We start from the raw sequence: 19,608 nt of genomic DNA on the forward strand, positions 1-19,608 counted from the left end.
ATGCCGCGACATGGAACAGAAAGATGTGGCGCATGATGGGTGTGAAGGCAAATTCAAAAGAAGTTATTGCTAAGAGAGTGCATCCTTCTGACGACAAGAGGTCTCTGTACTTCCTATCGAATTTTCTGCACCTTGTGAAGAACATTTGCAACAGACTTCTTCAATCAAGCTTCCACACACCAAATGGAAAAGTGAATATGTTATTCTTTTAGAAGGCTGCAAATTTACTTGAGACGCCCTTCAGATCTCGCTTGCACCTTGACAGGTTTCTGAAAACAATGTCGAGCATGCAGTATGGAAGAGCTACAGAACTCTTGCCTGAAAATTTGGCAACCAGTGCATAAATATAGTAAGGTAACAGAACTTAATGTTGAAAGCAAAGTAAATGTCAGATACCAAATGTCATTTTTATGCTACATTTTTCATGTGTCTGCCATTGGATAATTACACTGCATGCTACGTTTTTTTTTCTCTTACTCCACGTTTCTATGGGGCCACTGCGAGCAGCTTTGAAGCTTGACGAGAATAACCTCACCTTGAAAGCCATGCCTCGGCTTACGAAGACCCACTTAGAGCCAAATAATTTTGAAAAAATGCGTGTGTCCCTCGCCTTCCCGATTTTCGGCTCTGATTCTTTGAGAGGCCTTCAGCTTTACAAACCACAGCTTGAAAAATCTTGTGGAAACATGTAGCCAACGCAGAAACTTTTCAGGTCAGTGTTAGTTTTTAGAACTCATTTTACTCAAGCATGACTTTTACTGTGGCGAAGCATATATTGTGAAGCTGCATTAAAATATTGATGTGGCCCATTTTCACAGCAAATTGTTACAGCAATTCTTCAATGCATATTTAAAGTGAAATACACGTAACATGATGCAGTGTGTAATGCAGTGACAATAATTCATAATGCCAACAATACTTCCAGTTCACCTATTACTGAGTATTGTGGAGTGTTTTTTTATATTTTGGACAAGTCTTGAGCATTATGACGTTCATAATTCAGAGACTGCACCAAGACCAAATATTAGACAATCTTGCTGTGCAACTGTTTAGCGGTTAGGGTAACCTCCTTACTCATGCATCTGCAGGAGGATTAAGTCTCTCATCACAACTATGACAACGCGTTATCCGGCGGAAGCTTTGAGGCCCAACTCTCCGGCAGTACGAGACCTCGAAGAATTCTTGGAATTCCTCGCAAGATGGGAGCAGACTGCTGATAAAAAGAACTTCCTGAGGGAATCTACTACAGAAGGACTGAGGGTCACTATTAGGAGTACCTTGGGTCTTCTAAGCTACTTACATGAAGAGCTTGGCTATGCATACCTGATGACAAGCCGCTTAAGCTAAGATAAAATTGAAAACCTTTTCGGTATTGTCAGGCTCTCATCTGGATGCAATGCTCATCATACTCCGCAACAATTTCTCACGACTATTAATTGTCTGAGCTATTATAATCTTGCCAAAAGTGTTCCTGGATCAAACGTTCCAGGGGGGGTTGTAAGCTCGCTTTTGACTGTCGCAGACAAGCCTGCTAATGCGTATAAGCAGCAGCAACTGATTGACTTGTTACTTGATGAATGAGACTTGGAAGGTGCTGAAGGTTCGCTTCATGGCAGCTCTTTGGCTGCACCAGATCACCCATACGTCAGCCAGCATAGCGACTCGAGACTTACGTACTATGTGGCAGGCACAATTTTTCCTAGAAGAGCCTTGTAAGCGAGAGAACGTGCAAATAATGACGCGAAATCTCAAAATAAATCTTTGATTTTGAATCTTTTTGTATTAAACCTGTGATGGTAAATTTAGCAGCATTAGGGATCTCGGTGCCTAATTCATCCATCTAAGCCAATTCATTGTTGCACTTCAGTGTCCCTTCGAACGATCTTTTGACCATAACATCTTTTTTTATTTAAATGCGTTTTGGAAAGACAACCTAAAGTCTGTTGTTCTGTTTGCTTTGTTTTATGTTATCTTTTGTATCCTGGCTCTACATTTTACGTTTTTTGCTATTTACTGAATTGCAAATGTATTATTTTATAAATATGTAAACCTTGTATTTTATGTTAATATTCTGATTATCATTAGTTACGACTCTGCTTTGAAATTTTGTTGCGTTTTTTAAACTCTCAAAATCTTCCACTCCTATGTTTCACTTAAGACATTCTTCTGCCCTATTACGTATATGAATTTCTGTGGGTCCTACAACAATGAATCTATTCCCATATTTCAAAACCAAAGCGAAGTTTGGAAAAACTCTGCTGTTCTTCAAATATTATCAATAAAGCCTACTTTTTTGTCGTGTGTGCACGCAGCCACAAGCAACGTACCTTTTATTTGAGTCCAGCTTTGGTGTTTTACGTGGAATGGACCAAGAGTTCTTCGTTTTGCGTGCAGCATATTCCTTCTTTTTTTTGGGGGGGGGGGGAGGGGGGGGCGGCGCTTTCGGTGTGTACCGGCCAGCTGGTTTCTCGTTTAAAATGTGTACACTTTCAAAATTAAAAAAAGTGTGCTCGTGATATTGTACAATGTGCTATGCTGCTTCGGGCTGCAGTGTGGTCAGCAGCAACTTCAATAACAATAATGTCAAATAACCTTTATTTGCGCGAAAAAGGGGAGGTATGTGAATAAAAAAAAATAGGGAGATCATCTTCACACAAGGCACGACGGAGAGGTACCAACACGTACGCGGAACGCCTGCCAGCTATCCGCCCGGGAAGATTGGTCGACGCCAGCGCCACCGCATCATTCCACGCCGAAACGGCGCTCCCAGGCAGCCGCTCGCGCCACTCAAAAGCTTCTAGTACACTAGCTAGAGTGTACTAGAATTTCTGAGTGGCGTGACCATGCCTCGCCACCTGATCCCTCCCACGTTGACCACAGCGGCGGCGCTGCAGTCGAGTAGTACTGAGAGAGCGACGCACCTCGTGCAGAAACTGCTGTGAACTTCGGCTCCTCCGTCTTTCTTTTTTGACGCAGATTTCTTCGTACCTGCCCATTATTCATGTTTAGCACATGATGCCATTGCTCTCTAAGTGTAACACGCCAATCTACTGAATTCGAGCTCCATGAAAGCTATCGTGAGAGATCAAGGAGGAAGAAAAGTTGGGATCGAGAGGGCATTCCCAGCCAGCGCTGCGTAAAAAGTGTGGCGGAAATGACATCATGGCGGTCATATCATAGAGAAATAAAGATTAAGAGTGGACACTCCCGTAGACCCGAGCGGCCCAATCGACCCTAGCACACCTAGTGGTTGGTGAGAGCAAGTGGCGTGCGCTTCCTGTTTTGGTTTCACTGGCGCAAATTTTGAATTACTTTGCATAACCGACGTTTGGCTATGACGAAAGTTCATGATTTCAGACGACTATTCATCGCCCAAATGGATAGTTTTTGTAGGTCGTTTTGATCTAGCGATTCCCTGTTTTGTTTTGTTCAGTGGTTTGTGCGAATCGGTCGTGACGTGATTTTTATTTCGATTAAGTTATAATAAAAAGAGATGCAGGTAATGATAATTCACTACGGTTTTATTCATCGCGCTTGTGGTTTTCTTTTGGAACGAGTGATCAATGTATATATCAGTCAAAAAGACAGAGTATCCGTAATGTTTTATTCAAAGGCGAGGTAGAGTCTGAGAATATAAAAAGCACAATATGACAAAGGTAGACAACAAATGCATCTCGCCTTACAAATAAATTGTAACAAATACAGAGAGAACACAGACAACGCACACATCGCTAGAGTTGGCAGAAGCCGAGAAGCTGGTGAAGTATGACACACCGGGCCAGTGGGTAAGTAAGGATCTATGGCAAAAACACAGCGCACAATGCTGATGAAGAAGGAAGAAGTGACATATACACAGCAATGAAGTCGCGAATCACGCCTGGGGTTAACCGAAATAATGCATATAAAAAAAGAGCACACAGAAACCACATGACACAATATAGCAGAAAGGCAAAGGTGCAGTGTGCTGGCTGTGCTTAAGAACAGCTAGTCCAAAATGAGAAAAAGCAGACTTGATGCCTGCTTGTCCTCAGAAAGGTAGGGCTTTGCAGCTTGCTCACTACGTGAAAGACAAACTTTATGCTACAACACTGGCAGGTTTTGTGGCTTTTGTTATGCGTCGCCTTCATCAAAAACTTAAGATCCTAAGTGATTTGCGTCTGGGTGTTGCTGTGACGCTTGCGAGCTAAAATAGATTGTAGTCATCACTTATCCAAAATTGTGGACCTTAATTGGTGCTACGAGAGCGGTATTACAGGGCTAATAAATAGCAGAAGGAAACCACTTTGGCTCATTATTTTTCACAAAGGCTCTACATCGTACGTTATCACTCAAAAGCTATATAAAAAAAAATGGCAGCGTCCGCAGCCCCATCAAACGCTACAAGTTTGAGTATTCTTTTGAAAATTTTGATGGGCGAGATGAGGAGGTTGATGAGAAGCTAAAATACGAAAAGCATGATAACGTGAACCGTGCCCACTTCATACTGTGTTCCTTACCCGCTCGAAGACATTTCAACAAGCGGTTTTGTTGTCGATATACTACTTGAGCTGGAGAGATAAAGCATACACAGTGACCAAGCGAGCCACAGTAAAGTGTATAGTTCGCCCGCATTTGCTACAAAAATACAGACAGGATACCCAACATTCTTTTTAAGGTTATGCAAATCACTTCGAGCGAATACAGTGTCCCTACTCCTCATAGCGGGTAACCTAAACAATGTATGCAACGAAGGAGTGGCTAGTCCAGTTGAGCTGAATATAAGCATATAAGACCATAATGAAGTCTGCTGTAACGAAGTAATAACATAACAAAGCTATTGCAGGATTCGGCTCAACTTGAATACTTTAGTGTAAACCCGCCGCTAATTGCTAACCTTTGAACTTGTCAAGCTGTATGCCTGAGATTGAAGACTGGAACCTAACCCTATCTAAGTTTCGGTTCACAAAACGCACATGCCAACATAAACGAACCCGGCAAAACATTTTCAGAAACTTCGCGCGACACCCAGCAGAGCAGAAATGAAAATCGCCAACACTTGACAGATGGTGATACAAAACATCGCACACTTTCAGGTGATGTGCAGTGGCCTCAATTATGGCAAGAAAGTGAGATTCAAGTTGTTGTACGTATGCAAAAGCTGCTTCTGATGGCACAGTGAGATTCCCAAAACGTTTGCTGGGGACGTGGTATGCTTTGAGCATTGTGAAATACTGGTGGGTACCCTTAAGCGTCTCACTGTCGTCTTTCAGTAACTGTGGGCAACTGCAACCGTCACATGCATTCCGAAGGAAGTGTTTGATGAGAAAACCAGCTACATAATATGCAGCGGAGTCATCGATAATATGGGAGTGAACGTTTGTCGCAAGTTCAGAGAGATCGTCTAGAGCGGGAAAGTCGTCAGGCTGTGGCTGTGCACACTCCTCATTATCCACAAGAGACGCACTGGTGAGGGAGAATGGCGAGAGCTGCTCCTAGAGGAGGTCACATTCATCATCCTCGACATTTCCGTATTCTGACAGCTTGAAGAGTTTTCTTACGCAGATGTGCTTCAGGCCACAAATAAATTGTGCTACATTGGGGTTGGTGTTGCAACCCTGTTTTTGCCTAATGTGGTCAAATATGTTCTCCAGAGGATCCTGTTGAAGCCTGCGTGTTAACAGGTATTCAAAATTGTAATTTTTGGAGAGGTCGTCCTATAGTTGACAAATTGCCTGAATTGTAATTTGCCAACCTACGATGGTTTGTGGTTGACGTCTGCCAACAAACTGCCATGATGCAATCCAGGGAAGCGGGCCTCGGAGGAAGTTAATCAGCTCTGAATCATTTTTCATGATTGCATGCCACAGCTTTTGCGAAGTTCTTTTTTTACTCGAGCTGTTCAAGGCATCGAAAATCCTGTCCATACGATCACAAAATTGAGCTGTAGTGATGGCCGAGGCAGGCAGCACCTTCACATACACCAATGCCGTGATAGCAATCGAAACTGATGCACTGAGGACCTGAGTTGCTCTGCTGACCTTCATATTAGAAAAAGGTTTCTGATGAACGTGCCGTTCAGTCAACTTTGGAGCCAATCGCAACCGCAACTCATGTGAGGATTGGTAAAGGCTTACAATGTGCGACCAGTTAACGATGTCATCCCCAATGTATAATTTGTGTGCTTGGACATTATTGCGCGCTGTTTTAATTAAATGCGGAACATCAAAATGTAATATTCCCGCTCACCATTAACTTCAAAAAAAGGCTTTGCTACAGTCACTCTTAGTTGGTTAGCGAGACTTACATTTGAACTGCCCTGGGCGGCGATGGCGTAGTGGTTAGAGCATCCGCCTCGCATGCAAAAGGTCCGTGGTTCAAATCCCGGTACCGCGCAGTTCCCAACCGGATTAAAAAAATCCGCGTGTTGGTGGAACTGCATTAAGAGGCCTGGGGTGCGGCCTCACCGGCAAACACCGCCGAGAACGCATTCCCTCACCAGAGAAGGATTGGCCACCCTGGTGCAGTATCTGGCCACTACCTCCCACATGCTTACGTCAAATAACTCACGGCCCTCAGTCCCCAGCAGCTGCGAAGCAACTGACCACGGCGGCGGTCAGATCTGCAACGCAACAGAGCGTGCTAAGAATCTCTGGATCCGGACAGGACGCCATTGGAACCTGAACTTGGCAACGTTTAACGCTAGAACCTTATCTAGTGAGGCAAGTCTAGCTGTACTATTCGAGGAGCTAGAGGGTGTTAATTGGGATATAATAGGGCTCAGTGAGGTTAGGAGGACAGATGAAGCCTATACGGTGCTACAGAATGGGCACGTCCTTTGCTACAGGGGCTTGGCAGACAGAAGAGAACTGGGAGTGGGGTTCCTAATTCACAGAAACATAGCTGGCAACATAGAGGAATACTATAGCATCAATGAAAGGGTGGTAGGTATCGTAATTAAACTGAATAAGAGATACAAGATGAAGGTAGTACAGGCTTACGCGCCTACATCCAGCCATGATGACGCTTCAGTTAAAAGCTTCTATGAAGACGTGGAATCGGCAATGAGTAAGGTAAAAACACAGTATACTATAGTGATGGGCGACTTTAATGCAAAGGTAGGGAAGAAGCAGGCTGGAGACCAGGCAGTAGGAGATTATGGCATCGGTAATAGAAACGCCAGAGGAGAGCTACTAGTATAATTCGCAGAACGCAATAATTTACGGATTCTGAATACCTTCTACCGAAAACGAGAAAACCGCAAGTGGACATGGAGGAGCCCTAATGGCGAAAATAAGAACGAAATAGACTTTATAATGAGTGCACACCCTGCAATCGTGCAGGATGTGGAAGTGATTAGCAAGGTACGATGCAGTGACCATAGACTGGTACGGTCTCGCATTCGCCTAGACTTGAAGAAGGAACGACAGAAACTGATACGCAAGAAGCCAATCAATCAGCTAGCACTGAGAGGGAAAGTACAGGAATTCAGAGTGTCGCTGCAGAACAGGTACTCTGCTCTTAGTGAGGAAACCAACCTTAGCGTAGATACAATGAATGATAATCTGACGAATATCATTACGGAGTGTGCAGTGGAAGTCGGAGGCAGGGTAGTTAGACAGGGCACTGGCAAACTTTCCCAGGAAACAAAGAACCTAATTAAGAAGCGTCAAATTATGAAAGTGTCAAGTACAACAGACAAAATATAACTGGCAGAGCTTTCGAAGTTAATTAATAGACGTAAGGTATGCGATGTAAGAAGGTATAACATGGAGAGAATTGAACACGCTCTGAAAAACGGAGGAAGTGTGAAAGCATTGAAGAGGATACTTGGGATAGGCAAAAGTCGGATGTATGCACTAAGGGACAAAGAAGGCAAAATAACTACCAATATGGATAGGATAGTTAAAATAGCGGACGAGTTCTACAGAGATCTGTACAGTAGCCGAGACAACCACGACCTTAATACTATAAAAACTAGCAGTAATTCAGATTACACCCCACCAGTAATGATAGAAGAAGTCAGAAAAGCTTTGGAGAGCACGCAAAGGGGCAAAGCTGCTGGTGAGGATCAGGTAACATCAGATCTGCTGAAAGATGGAGGGCAGATTGTGTTAGAAAAACTAGCCACCCTGTTTACGAGGTGTCTCCTGGCGGGAAGAGTACCAGAGTCTTGGAAGAACGCTAACATCATCTTAATACATAAGAAAGGAGATGACAAGGACTTGAAGAATTACCGGCCGATCAGCTTGCTCTCTGTAGTATACAAGCTATTTACAAAGCTAATTGCTAACAGAGTAAAGAAAACATTAGAATTCAATCAACCAAAGGAACAAGCAGGATTTCGAACAGGCTACTTAACAATTGACCACATTCATACTATCAATCAGGTAATAGAGAAATGCTCAGAGTATAACCAACCACTATACATAGCCTTCATAGATTACGAGAAGGCCTTTGATTCAGTAGAAATATCAGCCGTCATGCAAACACTGCGGAATCAGGGCGTAGATGAAGTATACATAAACATTCTGGAAGAAATCTACAGGGGATCAACTGCTACCATAGTGCTTCATAAAGAAAGCAACAGAATACCAATCAAGAAGGGTGTAAGGCAGGGGGACACAATTTCCCCAATGCTATTTACCGCGTGCTTACAGGAGGTTTTCAGAAGCCTAGAATGAGAACAGTTAGGGATAAGAGTCAATGGAGAATACCTTAGTAACCTGCGCTTCGCCGATGACATTGCATTGCTGAGTAACTCGGGGGACGAATTGCAACTCATGATTACGGAGTTAGACAAGGAGAGCAGAAAGGTGGGTCTTAAAATTAATCTGCAGAAAACGAAAGTAATGTACAACAACCTCGGCAAGAAGCAGCGCTTCGAGATAGGTAACAGTGCACTTGAAGTTGTAAAAGACTATGTCTACTTAGGGCAGGTAATAACCGCAGAGCCGAACCACGAGATTGAAGTAACTAGAAGAATAAGAATGGGGTGGAGCACATTCGGCAAGCACTCTCAAATTATGACAGGTAGATATCCACTATCCCTCAAGAGGAAGGTATATAACAGCTGTATCTTGCCGGTACTTAGCTACGGAGCAGAAACCTGGAGACTTACAAAGAGGGTTCAGCTTAAATTGAGGACGACGCAGCGAGCAATGGAAAGAAAAATGGTAGGTGTAACCTTAAGAGACAAGAAGAGAGCAGAGTGGATTAGGGAACAAACGGGGGTTAAGGATATCATAGCTGAAATCAAGAAGAAGAAATGGACATGGGCAGGGCATGTAGCGCGTAGACAGGATAACCGCTGGTCATTAAGGGTAACTGACTGGATTCCCAGAGAAGAGAAGCGGGTTAGGGGGAGACAGAAGGTTAGGTGGGCAGATGAGATTAAGAAGTTTGCGGGTATAAATTGGCAACAGCAAGCACAGGACCGGATTAACTGGCGGAACATGGGAGAGGCCTTTGTCCTGCAGTGGACGTAGTCAGGCTGATGATGATTATGATGATGGTCACAAATGACTGCTTTCACTGCAATATTAATGCTCCTAAGCTCCAAAATGAGTGACACCAGCAAGTTATGCATAACAGATGATGGTGTTGATGTGTGCCCTATAGTAAAAGCAACCGGTTGAACCCACTTTCTCGAAACGCCAACAAGAAGAAACACCAGTGCTCGATCAGCGATGGTTGAAGTGCGATGAGTGCCATCATCTGTAAAACCCTGGACAACGTCTCTTGCAGCATCATAGTACAAATTTTTTTTGAGTGCTATTTCGTAGAAAACTAAAGCGCACACTCGGTCCCGTTCATTCCAAGCTTGAGTATTTGTTGCAATGGAAGAAAGGATTCCTGGAATTATGCCTGGAGTCATCTTTACATTAGCTAGCCACCTCCTTAATGAACGCTGGGAGGGCAAAGAAAAATATGGAGCCAAAAATCGGTATGCTCGCGGACCTCGGAAGTTTAAGTGAAGAGCAAATTTCTTGAACCACACAGGAAACCGCTTGCCCTTGCGTTTGGGCCTCAAGCGAACATGTGCAGAAAGAAGTTTAAAAACCTCCTCGGTGATGTGCGGTCGGATAACTTCAAGGGCCTTTGAAGTCGATGACGGTGCTTGGTGAGGCTGTCTCCGCAGTCTTTTGATAGTTTTCCGCTGTGCTGCTACTTTGGCTTGCAGATGTTTAATGGTTTGCTTGTACTTCATTGATGGAGACATTGTCGCTGGCACACAGGAACGCACTGCAATAAACAAAAAATGGATGTAAAAGCTAAGAACAACTAATCCCATACGAGCACTTTTCTCACTCTTTCAGACCCAAGGTGCACAACTTTCTGTGGTGCAAAGTTTTCGATTCCACTACCTAAAAACAAACCATTCACTATGTTGACAATGCACAAAAAAATAAAAATCTCTGAGAGCCCACCCTTACATTTTGTAAGTGCACACGTAGTGTCCTTTTGAGGATAGTTTCTTTAGAATGTCCTAAACATAAAATAGCACATTAAAAACAGCTGCAATAGAAGCATAGTCACCATTTTCTCTAGGGCACTCAGGCGTGGAGCTGTTGGCGGATACTTCTTCTGGAGGGTTTTGTGAAGCTTGTTTAGTGCCTCGGACAGTGCTGTCGGAACAATCTTGTGAGCGGCCTGCGGAAGTCTCTATATCAATCCACTCTGGTGTTGAAGTGAACATACAACTTACCGGTCACACAAGTTCCTTTTGTGACAGCTGAATGACTGGTTAAGGTTTTCTCCGGCAAAACGAAGTCAGCGGAAATTCTTTCACCAGCTACAAGGGAGCTGCCACCTGCAGAGGTTTGGTCAACAGTCAATTTCGGTAAAAAAAAAAGAAATCGCGACACTGAACGCACCCTGTTCATCAGGGCACCTCAATGTGTGGGAGCCGCTTTTTGAAGCCTCTACTGCAGGTCCTGAAGAAATGAAATTACGACAATGTATCAGTAAGAGGCTTAAAATAACACAAACTGAAGCTCATCCGCACCTTGCAGTGCAGCTTCTGCAGCCATGTCACAGTCACTACTTGAAGCGACGCTCAGAGAACCTGCATATATGTGCAGTTGGTACAAGTTACAAAGCTTGTAGCATGGGGAAACTTGAACAGCTCTTTCAAACGCATAAATTGGTCGAACGTGGAAGAAAAGAGAGGGCACCAACTAGGAAACAAGTAATTTGTGATTTTTGGAATTATCAACAGTGGCAGCTTTCACTGATGAAAGGTATACGTACATGTGCACTCAGGCTTGAAGATAACGTGAAATAGCCCTTTAAAGTTTTTTAAAACAAGTTGCGCAGGTCAAGAGCATCAAAAAACGACAGAAATGTAAAGCTGCTGTTAGGAAGGTAATAGCCCACAATTCACAAAATTTAAGACTTTCCAAGTGAGGCTTCTTCATCGGCTACAAAGATCTTCACGGTTAGCTGTCGCCACTGATTCAATACAAGTGGCGGCTATTGCACATATTTGAGTTTCAGTCAATCACTTACATGGTGCAGCTGGTTGCACACTGGGAACAGCCATTCTTGTAAGCCTTGTGTGCCCAGGGTCCATGAAACTTTGAGCAGTAAAATGGTCGCTACAAACCCTGTACGTTGTGTACAATAGGCTGGCCGGCTTACTAAGGAGATCATCGCGTCCAGCATACTGCATCCATGCTTTCATCCTGCATTGGCAATGAACTATCAGCTGAAAGGGGAAGTGCTTGAATAGTGATTTTTTATTGTTACCCTCACTGAGCAAGTACGAACAGTAAGCCTAAAGACATGCAAACCATACAAAAGCTTTAACACACCTGCCGTCCCGTGGTATGCGGAAGAAACTCGTCCCAGGCTTCTTGTGTGATCTGCCATTGTTGAAGCACCACGATACACAGCAGTAGCTGCCGTAGCTTGGACCGCCGGACGGCATGGCGTCAGCGCGGTCTGAAAATGTTAGTAAGTGGATGCTTCGATTACGAAAAAGATATGTGCACGTTATAAGTGTACCAACAAACCCCTTTGAATGATTAGCTAATCGATGCACAATACAAAACCAGTGATACATCTCTGACCCATAAAACTCTGACTTGCAAAGATATACGTCAAGACCACGTACAAAGATCTTCAGAAGTTTCCAGGCCGCTATCCCTTGTAATGCAATGGTATCGCGGCCTGGGAACTTTAGAACACCTTCGTACGTACGCAGTATCCGCAGTACCTTGGGAAGAAAAATCGTAGTTGAAATTTATGCGGTAAAATTATATTGGAAACGTCAAAAAATTTGTGAGCAGCTTGCACTAGTGGCACAAGGCTAGCGAAAAAACGAAGATGATGGCCACTTGGCTAGTCCAGATTTGCCTCCGGCACACCAAGAATTATTCGTGTTCCGAGCCTTCGGGAAACGCGTCGTGAAGCATGCGAGGCCCAGCGAATGCTTCTCAATATTTTGCACCGAGCCTATGACCTAGCTGCCCAGCTACGCTCAGCGCACAGACGCTCGCGTCCGTGGCAGACGCAGCACGCGTCGCCTCGGCTTGACGCCGTGCCGCCTTTGCTATACTGCATACGTTGCACAATGTTCCCGTCTAGCCGCCGCATAGAGCCACAAACTTTCTTTTTAGCGAACCTCCCAGTCCTTACAAGATTCAGAAAAAGGTTACAACTGCGTGAATGGGACGCCACGTAAGAAAAAAACTCGCACACTCGAAGCGCAACGTGTGTGTGTGCGTCTTTCTATGTTTGTTGCATGGTGTCTTATTCGCGCAAGTGTAACCGTTTTCTGAAAAAATGACCCAACAAGACCAACAACATGTCATTCAACAAGCTTCCCTTGAAAACGTGCCTCACCTGTTATCTCACGCATGAAAACGCCGACGCAGCCGACGTTGACGAAAGCGACGAAAGCTTCTCGCTGTCAGTCATGCATGGGCTTGTCGCTGGGTAGATGGTGTTTATGACAGTACGGCTGAAGAAAAATAATCGCGTAAGGTGTGTTGAATAAATTGTTTTTATGTATAAAGAACATACCAAATTTGGGCGTATAATTATTATTTTGTAAAAACAATTCTGTTGCAATGATTATAACAGTTTTTTTTGCACTAGCGCCCTCTGACGTTTGGTGAGAGCACTAATTCGTTACGTAGTCGTGACGCACTTCCTAAGGCCAGGTTTCGCGGAGTGTCTGCTCTTGTCTTCTTCTTTCTCTATAGTCATATTCACTGGGCACAATAGCGGCGTTGCTATGGGTACGTGTTGTGCAGTGGAGCTGGTCTAGCAGTGAGCGGCTGCGGCTGGCGGCGGCATGTGTGCCTCCCCAGGTCTCGTGCTGAGCCATGGCGGACATTATCCGTGCTCCGCGCCGCGTTATTGATTACGCAGTATTCTTCTGGCAGTTACTGTACTCTTAGCAACGTTTACAAATCCCTTTGTCCATCACGGGGTTTCAACAGTGCATAGTACGAGTGCATATCCATGTGTCGTGTGGGATGACAAGGATGAAGCAGTTAGTGTTCAGCGAAATTGCGTTGGGCACCATGACGTAGCTGAACGACGACGAACGCCTTGCAGGTCAGTGACGGTTGGGCAGTGCTCCTGCTTGTGACAATGGACGACGCTGTTGAGCCCAGCGATGCAACGAGGACCATGTGCACGTACGAACACGAACTATAGTTTCGTGTTGTTTGGGTACAGTAACAACTTGCATGTGCGTATAAAAACACCTTTTCTGTTCCGCTTCGTACACTCTCCGCCAGCATTGCATGCAATCTCAACGTAACAGCAACCGCGTTCAAGTGTCACATGCACCGTGCTCAAAGTTACCGCGGTCGCAGAATGCTGATGCCCGTGAGCTTCACGCGGAACATGGACACAGTGGCCGGACGCTGCGTCGGGCGCGTGGCGGAATGCAACCGTAGAAGGCGCACGACCGATCGTGTTGTCTGTACAGTTGCTGAATTAATAACGTGAAAACACTCGCTGTTGTCAGTGCATCTAGGGCGCGTTCTCTTGTAGTTGTGTCGTTGTCGGCGAGCCGTTACTCCCTGTTATTACTTGGACGAAATGATTCCGCCGAAGGTGTCCCGCTTTCTCAAAAAGACGAGCCCCGTTCCATTAGTTTCGGATCGTCACGACACACGCGCTGCGCAGCCCACGTGCTTTTCTAGCCGGAGAGAGAGTCACTCCTCTTGCTTTACGTTCGGATGTAATCAAGAGAGGACCGAAAATTTCATAAAGCCTAAAAAGAAGCGCAAAAGGGAGAAAAAAAGATCTGAAAGAAGCTGTACAAATTTCGGTGCCTGGTTCGTCGCGCGGCAATGTCCAAAATATCATCTTTATTTTCACAAAGAACACATCAAATAAAAAAAGCTTAGCGTGCAACTTGCCTTGTTTATCGTAAACGCCTGCAGGGCAAGAATAAAACACCCATATGCAGAGATTCCGTCAACCGTATCGTGGCAGGACAGCGTGTTGAAATCCGTTCCGTTGGTTTCAGATAGCACCGGCAGCAGACCACGTGCTTTTTGAGACAAAGAGGGAGTCACGCCTTCTGCTTCGCATTCATATGTAAACAAGAGAGCAGAATTTACCCAGTCAATATGGCCGACTTCCGGCTTCATCGCGGCTTCACAACGAGTGACGTCAGAGCCTCTCCTACCTTTCCTTCTTCCGTGCTCCTACCTTCCCTTCCTCCGTGTGAGAGATCAAAAATAATTCAAAAAGGGTGTGTCTTATACTGATTTATTCTCTCTTAAAGTGTCCCTGAAACGGTTTTTCCACATTTCGATTTTGATTAGACCACTACTGGAGTAAATCATTGCCACCATATTTCAATCGAAACACCCATTATTAACGGAGCTACGAGTAGAGGTGTGCGCCGAGGGGTCGGCGCGCCGCCGCCGACAGTTTTTGCTGCACCGCCGACGCCAACCCATCGGCGCGCTGCCGCCGGCGCCAATGTGTTTAGTCGGCGCGCCATTTAAATAAGTTTTTTTTCAGCTTGCCTACGTTGATTTTGCATCATCTGTCACCAGTCTGGCCTTAATTCTGTCCACTTCGCAAATGCATCGAAATTGGTTCACCTGCCATTTCAAGTTAAATAGGTGGACTATTAAAAAAAACCTTGTCGAGTGCTCTCTGTGTGTGCTGACGAATCCATCGCATGGGGTAATGGTGTTGCGCACAAAAAGGCATACACACAAATTAGTGGAGTGCATTTCGTTCGTTATTTATCTTACTCTGTTCACATGTGGGAAAAATGATGTCGGCCAAATCAGTAGGTGTGTGAATGAGCGATTGAGAGAACACAATTACAAGGCGGATAAACTGCCGCCAGAAGGTTTTCTTGCTCTTCACATTCACTCGTGTGGGTGCCGGCCTTTGTTCCAGAGTACAAACATAGTTGGTCGGCATAAGGATGAGATAACTCGGTTGATCATAGAAGCCGAACTTATTGATGCTCTTGGAGATGAATGTACTAGCAAGCCTTCAATTGCTTTGTCACCCAAGGAACTGGGGTTCCTGCGTACGCAGTGATACGTGATTTTATCTGTGATGTTTTTGTTGTCCTATTTATCATTTTTTGTATGTAGATGACATTTTCGTGCATTTATCTGAATACACGTGCTTATCTGCTCGCTCGCCTGACGATTATGGCTTAAAAGCGGCTTGAAGGTCGAAAATAAACATGTTGCTAGTAGCGCTCTGTCCTCTCAGACTATTCCTTCCTGTGTCCGTTTTTCACCTCGCGCTACATAAATTTCTTTCAAATGCATCACCAACAAGCCCACATCACCACTCTTGTCGGCTCTTAATAATGTTGGATTATATTTAAACGTAAATTTTAAGACACTTTTGAGTTCACTATATTTCGGCAAATCCCGTTCAGTGACATCGCCAACAGTGGTGTTTGGCGACGACTGTCGACATATTTTAGCTGACGAGAATATTTTAATATGTGAGGTGGGCTTTGAACACTTATGAAGGGTGGGAAAGTCGGTACTGGAATATTTATAATTGTGACTGTGCAAGCGAGTCGAAGAACAAAGACAGTTCAAATGCGAAGGGTGGGGGCCAGAACTGCGGATGCGCAAGGTAGAAGCGCGATGTGTATTGAAGATATAACTAAGGAAGGACTAGCTGTTTAGGGCATATTTAAGAAAAAAAATCAGTTAAGAAATTGGACTACATGCGTAGCCTTTAATGAACAAACAGGGGAAAATGAAAATTATTATACTATATGCTCCATCAAACAAAAACGATCCCACTGTATCGACAGGTTGAGCAAGATCAACAATATTGTCACGGGGTCGTGACGTGGCCAAAGACAGAAAACTTCGTGTTGGGATTTAATTGTTTATTTGGGCGAACCTGTGCCCGGTAAAGGGAAAGTCTAATTACAGCAGCAGTCTTGCACAGATAGCAGTCTCGGACTGATAGCAGCGAACGCAGCGTCGGCCTTCGATCAATAACTGACAAGCGGCGAAGCGCGTCGGCATTTATACTCTTGCCGTCGAATGTTCTAGCGTTATCGCTGGCGGTGGCGTAGCTTCCAGAACAATCTGTACCGTTCGCACAGTGGGCGTGATCTTATCGAAATGATCTACTACAGTCCGGAACCTTCTAGAAAACTGCAGGCGCGGTTTGCGCTGAGAATCGTGCGGTGTTTTCGGACGATAACAAAAACTTGGGAAATGGAACGTGGCATTGCCCCCCTCTGAAAAAAGGCATCGTCCCGATGCTTTAACAAAAGATGAAAGTACAATAATATTGCAAGAAAGTACAATGAATAAATTACGATACAACAATAATACAAAAAAAACACTAGTTAAGTTTGTTAACGCGCATGAAACGGCTTGAGGCGCGCGACATGGACGACTTCAGGTCGCGATCGGCGTCGTTGAGAGTTCGTGATGCCGTCGGGGACAACCTCGTAATCAAGTGGGCCGAGCCGTCGAACCACCCTGTACGGTCCGAAGTACCGTCGCAGAAGCTTTTCACTTAGTCCACGTCGGCGTATCGGCGTCCACACCCAAACACGTTCACCGGGCTGGTATTCCACGAAGCGTCGTCGAAGGTTGTAACGGTGGCTGTCGGTCGTCTGTTGATTCTTGATACGGAGACGCGCAAGTTGTCGGGCTTCTTCGGCGCGATGAAGGTACTCGCTCACATCGAGGTTTTCTTCGTCGGTGACGTTGGGTAACATGGCATCGAGCGTCGTTGCCGGGCTCCTTCCGTAGACCAATTTGTATGGCGATATCTGCGTCGTCTCCTGCACCGCCGTGTTGTATGCGAAGGTCACATACGGAAGAATGGCGTCCCACGTCTTTTTCTTCACTAACACCACGGGGGATGCCCATGGACTCTTGGACGGCTGGATAATGTCATCCCGCAGCATTTCATCAACTTGTCTCTTCATGGCCTCACGTTCTCGCGTCGAAACCCTGTACGGACTCTGACGGAGTGGTCTGGCATTTTCTTCGGTTATGATGCGATGTTTCGTGATTGGGGTCTGCCGAATTTTCGATGACGACGAAAAGCAATCTTCGTATTGCAGGAGCAGGGCCTTGAGCTGTTCTTGCTTATCATTCGGAAGTCTGGGATTGACGTCGAAAGATATGGGAGGGGCTTGGTGCCTCTGAGCAGGTTCCGCAGAATCGGCGAGGGCGAAAGCACTGGTGGCTTCGACAATTTCTTCGATGTATGCGACCGTTGTTCCTTTGTTCACATGTTTGTACTCATTGCTAAAATTCGTGAGCAAAACCGTTGCTTTGCCTCCCCGCAGCTCTGCGATTCCTCTTGCGACGCAAATATTTCGGGTGACCAACAGATGCTCACTGCCTTCAACGACGCCTTCCAAGTCAGGTGATTTAGGAGCGCCGACTGAAATAATGACGCTTGAGCGAGGCGGAATAGTGACTTGTTCTTCCAGCACATTCAAGGCATGGTGTCCTGACGGCGTGCGCGGCGGTAGTGCTTCTTCTGTGGATAACGTTATCGACTTTGTTTTTAGGTTGATGACAGCACCATGGAGGCATAAGAAGTCCATGCCAAGGATGACATCTCTCGAGCAACGCTGTAGGACTACGAAGTCTGTAGGATAAATAGGGCCGCTAATGGTGACTGTTGCTGTGCAGATTCCTGCAGGCGTTACGAGATGACCTCCGGCTGTGCGGATTTCAGGGCCTTTCCAAGCTGTCGTTGAAAAAACAGGTCACTGACCAATGTCAAACAAAACAATGACGTTTCGGGACCCGTACGGGTCCCTTGTTCACAATGGAATGACGGCTGAGCAACAGGTTCTTATGTACCGTTGAGCGCATGACGCAAAGTCCGGGAGTACACGTGGTTTAGTGTGCCAGATGATCTATTGATTGTGTTACTTGTCGTCTGAATGATTAGTGATTCGAGGTTCAGTCTGGTTGTAAAATTCTTCTCCGTGGCTACGATGCGTGCGTTGTCCCAGCTTATCTCGTGGCCCGTCTTCTCGGCATGCTCTGCGAGTGCATTTGTCACTGTGTGGCCCTTGGCGACGTCATTCTTGTGTTGCATAAGACGTTTGCAGTAATTTCCACTCGTGCCAATGTACACCGATTCGCAATCGGCGCATGGTATCTTGTAGACCACACCAGGAAAATGTTGCCGAGGGAGAGGATCCTTCACATTTAGCAACTCAGCTTTAAGCTTGCTTGCTGGAACATGCGCGATCTGTACACCACGTTTTCTGAATAGACGGGCTAGGGCTTCGCTTATATTTCGAATATAAGGAATCGAAGCACGCTTTTTTGTAGACGATGTGTTATGCATGGCCTGACTAGTTGACTGCAGTTTATGCATGACGGATTTAGTTGTTTTCCTAATAAAAATCTTGGGGTATCCATTCTTGATCAGGTCATCTTCAATGGTCCGGAGCTCCTCCTGCAGGCTTTCTTCATCGGAACAAATGCGAATCGCTCGTTGAACTAAAGACCGAATCACTGAGCGTTTGTGGGCTACCGGGTGGACTGACTCGTAGTCGAGGTATCTACCGGAGTGCGTTGGCTTTCGGTACACAGCGAAGGCGAGGCCTGTGGGAGTACGTTTTACAACTGCATCCAAGAAAGGGAGGCAACCGTCTTTTTCTTCTTCCACAGTAAACTTGATGGAAGTCTCGACGCCATTTAGGCAGTCAAGGAAAGCTTGGACGTCTTTCTTCTTTATCACGCAGAAGCAGTCGTCGACGTATCTCAGAAAAACCTTGGGTCTCGGCTGAAATGTTCCCAATGCTTTCTGCTCAATTGCTTCCATTGTGATATTCGCAGTTGTGACCGAAATCGAAGCTCCCATTGCGGTACCGAAAACTTGCCTGTAGAATTCACCCTTGTACGAGAAGTAAGTGTTGGATAGGCAAAACCGTAACAAGGTGCACAGCTCGGTGACGTCGAACGGTGTGCGATCGGCCAATGTCGTGTCCTTGTGAAGCAATTGTCTGGAAGTGTCTACAGCAAGGTCGACGGGAACACTTGTGAAGAGGGAGCAGACATCAAATGAAACCAGTACTTCGTCGACATCCACAGTGATACTCTTCATTTTGCTTATGAAGTCATTGGTGTTCCGGAGGTTAGTTTCAGTCTTGCCTGCAAGGGGAGCCAGGAT

The 19,608-nt window shown here is 45.4% G+C and overlaps 1 protein-coding gene across 2 annotated transcripts; it reads right to left on the bottom strand.

Moving 5' to 3' along the window:
* Positions 1–3,583: 3,583 nt before the first annotated feature.
* On the bottom strand, positions 3,584–12,905 carry LOC142783838 (uncharacterized). 2 transcript variants are annotated; one of them, XM_075882508.1, is made up of 7 exons: positions 12,826–12,905; positions 11,488–11,922; positions 10,985–11,044; positions 10,854–10,913; positions 10,685–10,789; positions 10,516–10,629; positions 3,584–10,221 (listed from the first exon to the last, which is right to left on the bottom strand). In XM_075882508.1, exons 2-7 carry the CDS (start codon positions 11,660–11,662, stop codon positions 9,107–9,109), a joined length of 1,629 nt encoding a protein of 542 aa, XP_075738623.1. In that variant the 5' UTR covers positions 11,663–11,922; positions 12,826–12,905; the 3' UTR covers positions 3,584–9,106. The 2 variants fall into 2 exon arrangements, with proteins under 2 accessions (XP_075738623.1, XP_075738624.1); XM_075882509.1 differs by having other exon boundaries at positions 10,516–10,789.
* Positions 12,906–19,608: the final 6,703 nt, after the last annotated feature.

Source organism: Rhipicephalus microplus, unplaced genomic scaffold (genome assembly GCF_043290135.1).
Source record: "Rhipicephalus microplus isolate Deutch F79 unplaced genomic scaffold, USDA_Rmic scaffold_12, whole genome shotgun sequence".
Lineage (NCBI taxonomy): Eukaryota > Metazoa > Arthropoda > Arachnida > Ixodida > Ixodidae > Rhipicephalus > Rhipicephalus microplus.

Bases quoted from the DNA above. Each gene is read 5' to 3' on its own strand.
- LOC142783838 (XM_075882508.1), bottom strand. From the start codon at position 11,662: ATGAAAGCATGGATGCAGTATGCTGGACGCGATGATCTCCTTAGTAAG. The intron at 10,914-10,984 runs GTGCGGATGAGC...TCATTTCTTCAG, and splicing joins TGCAGAAGCTGCACTGCAAG to GACCTGCAGTAGAGGCTTCA. The intron at 10,630-10,684 runs GTAAGTTGTATG...AGACTTCCGCAG, and splicing joins AAAAGGAACTTGTGTGACCG to GCCGCTCACAAGATTGTTCC.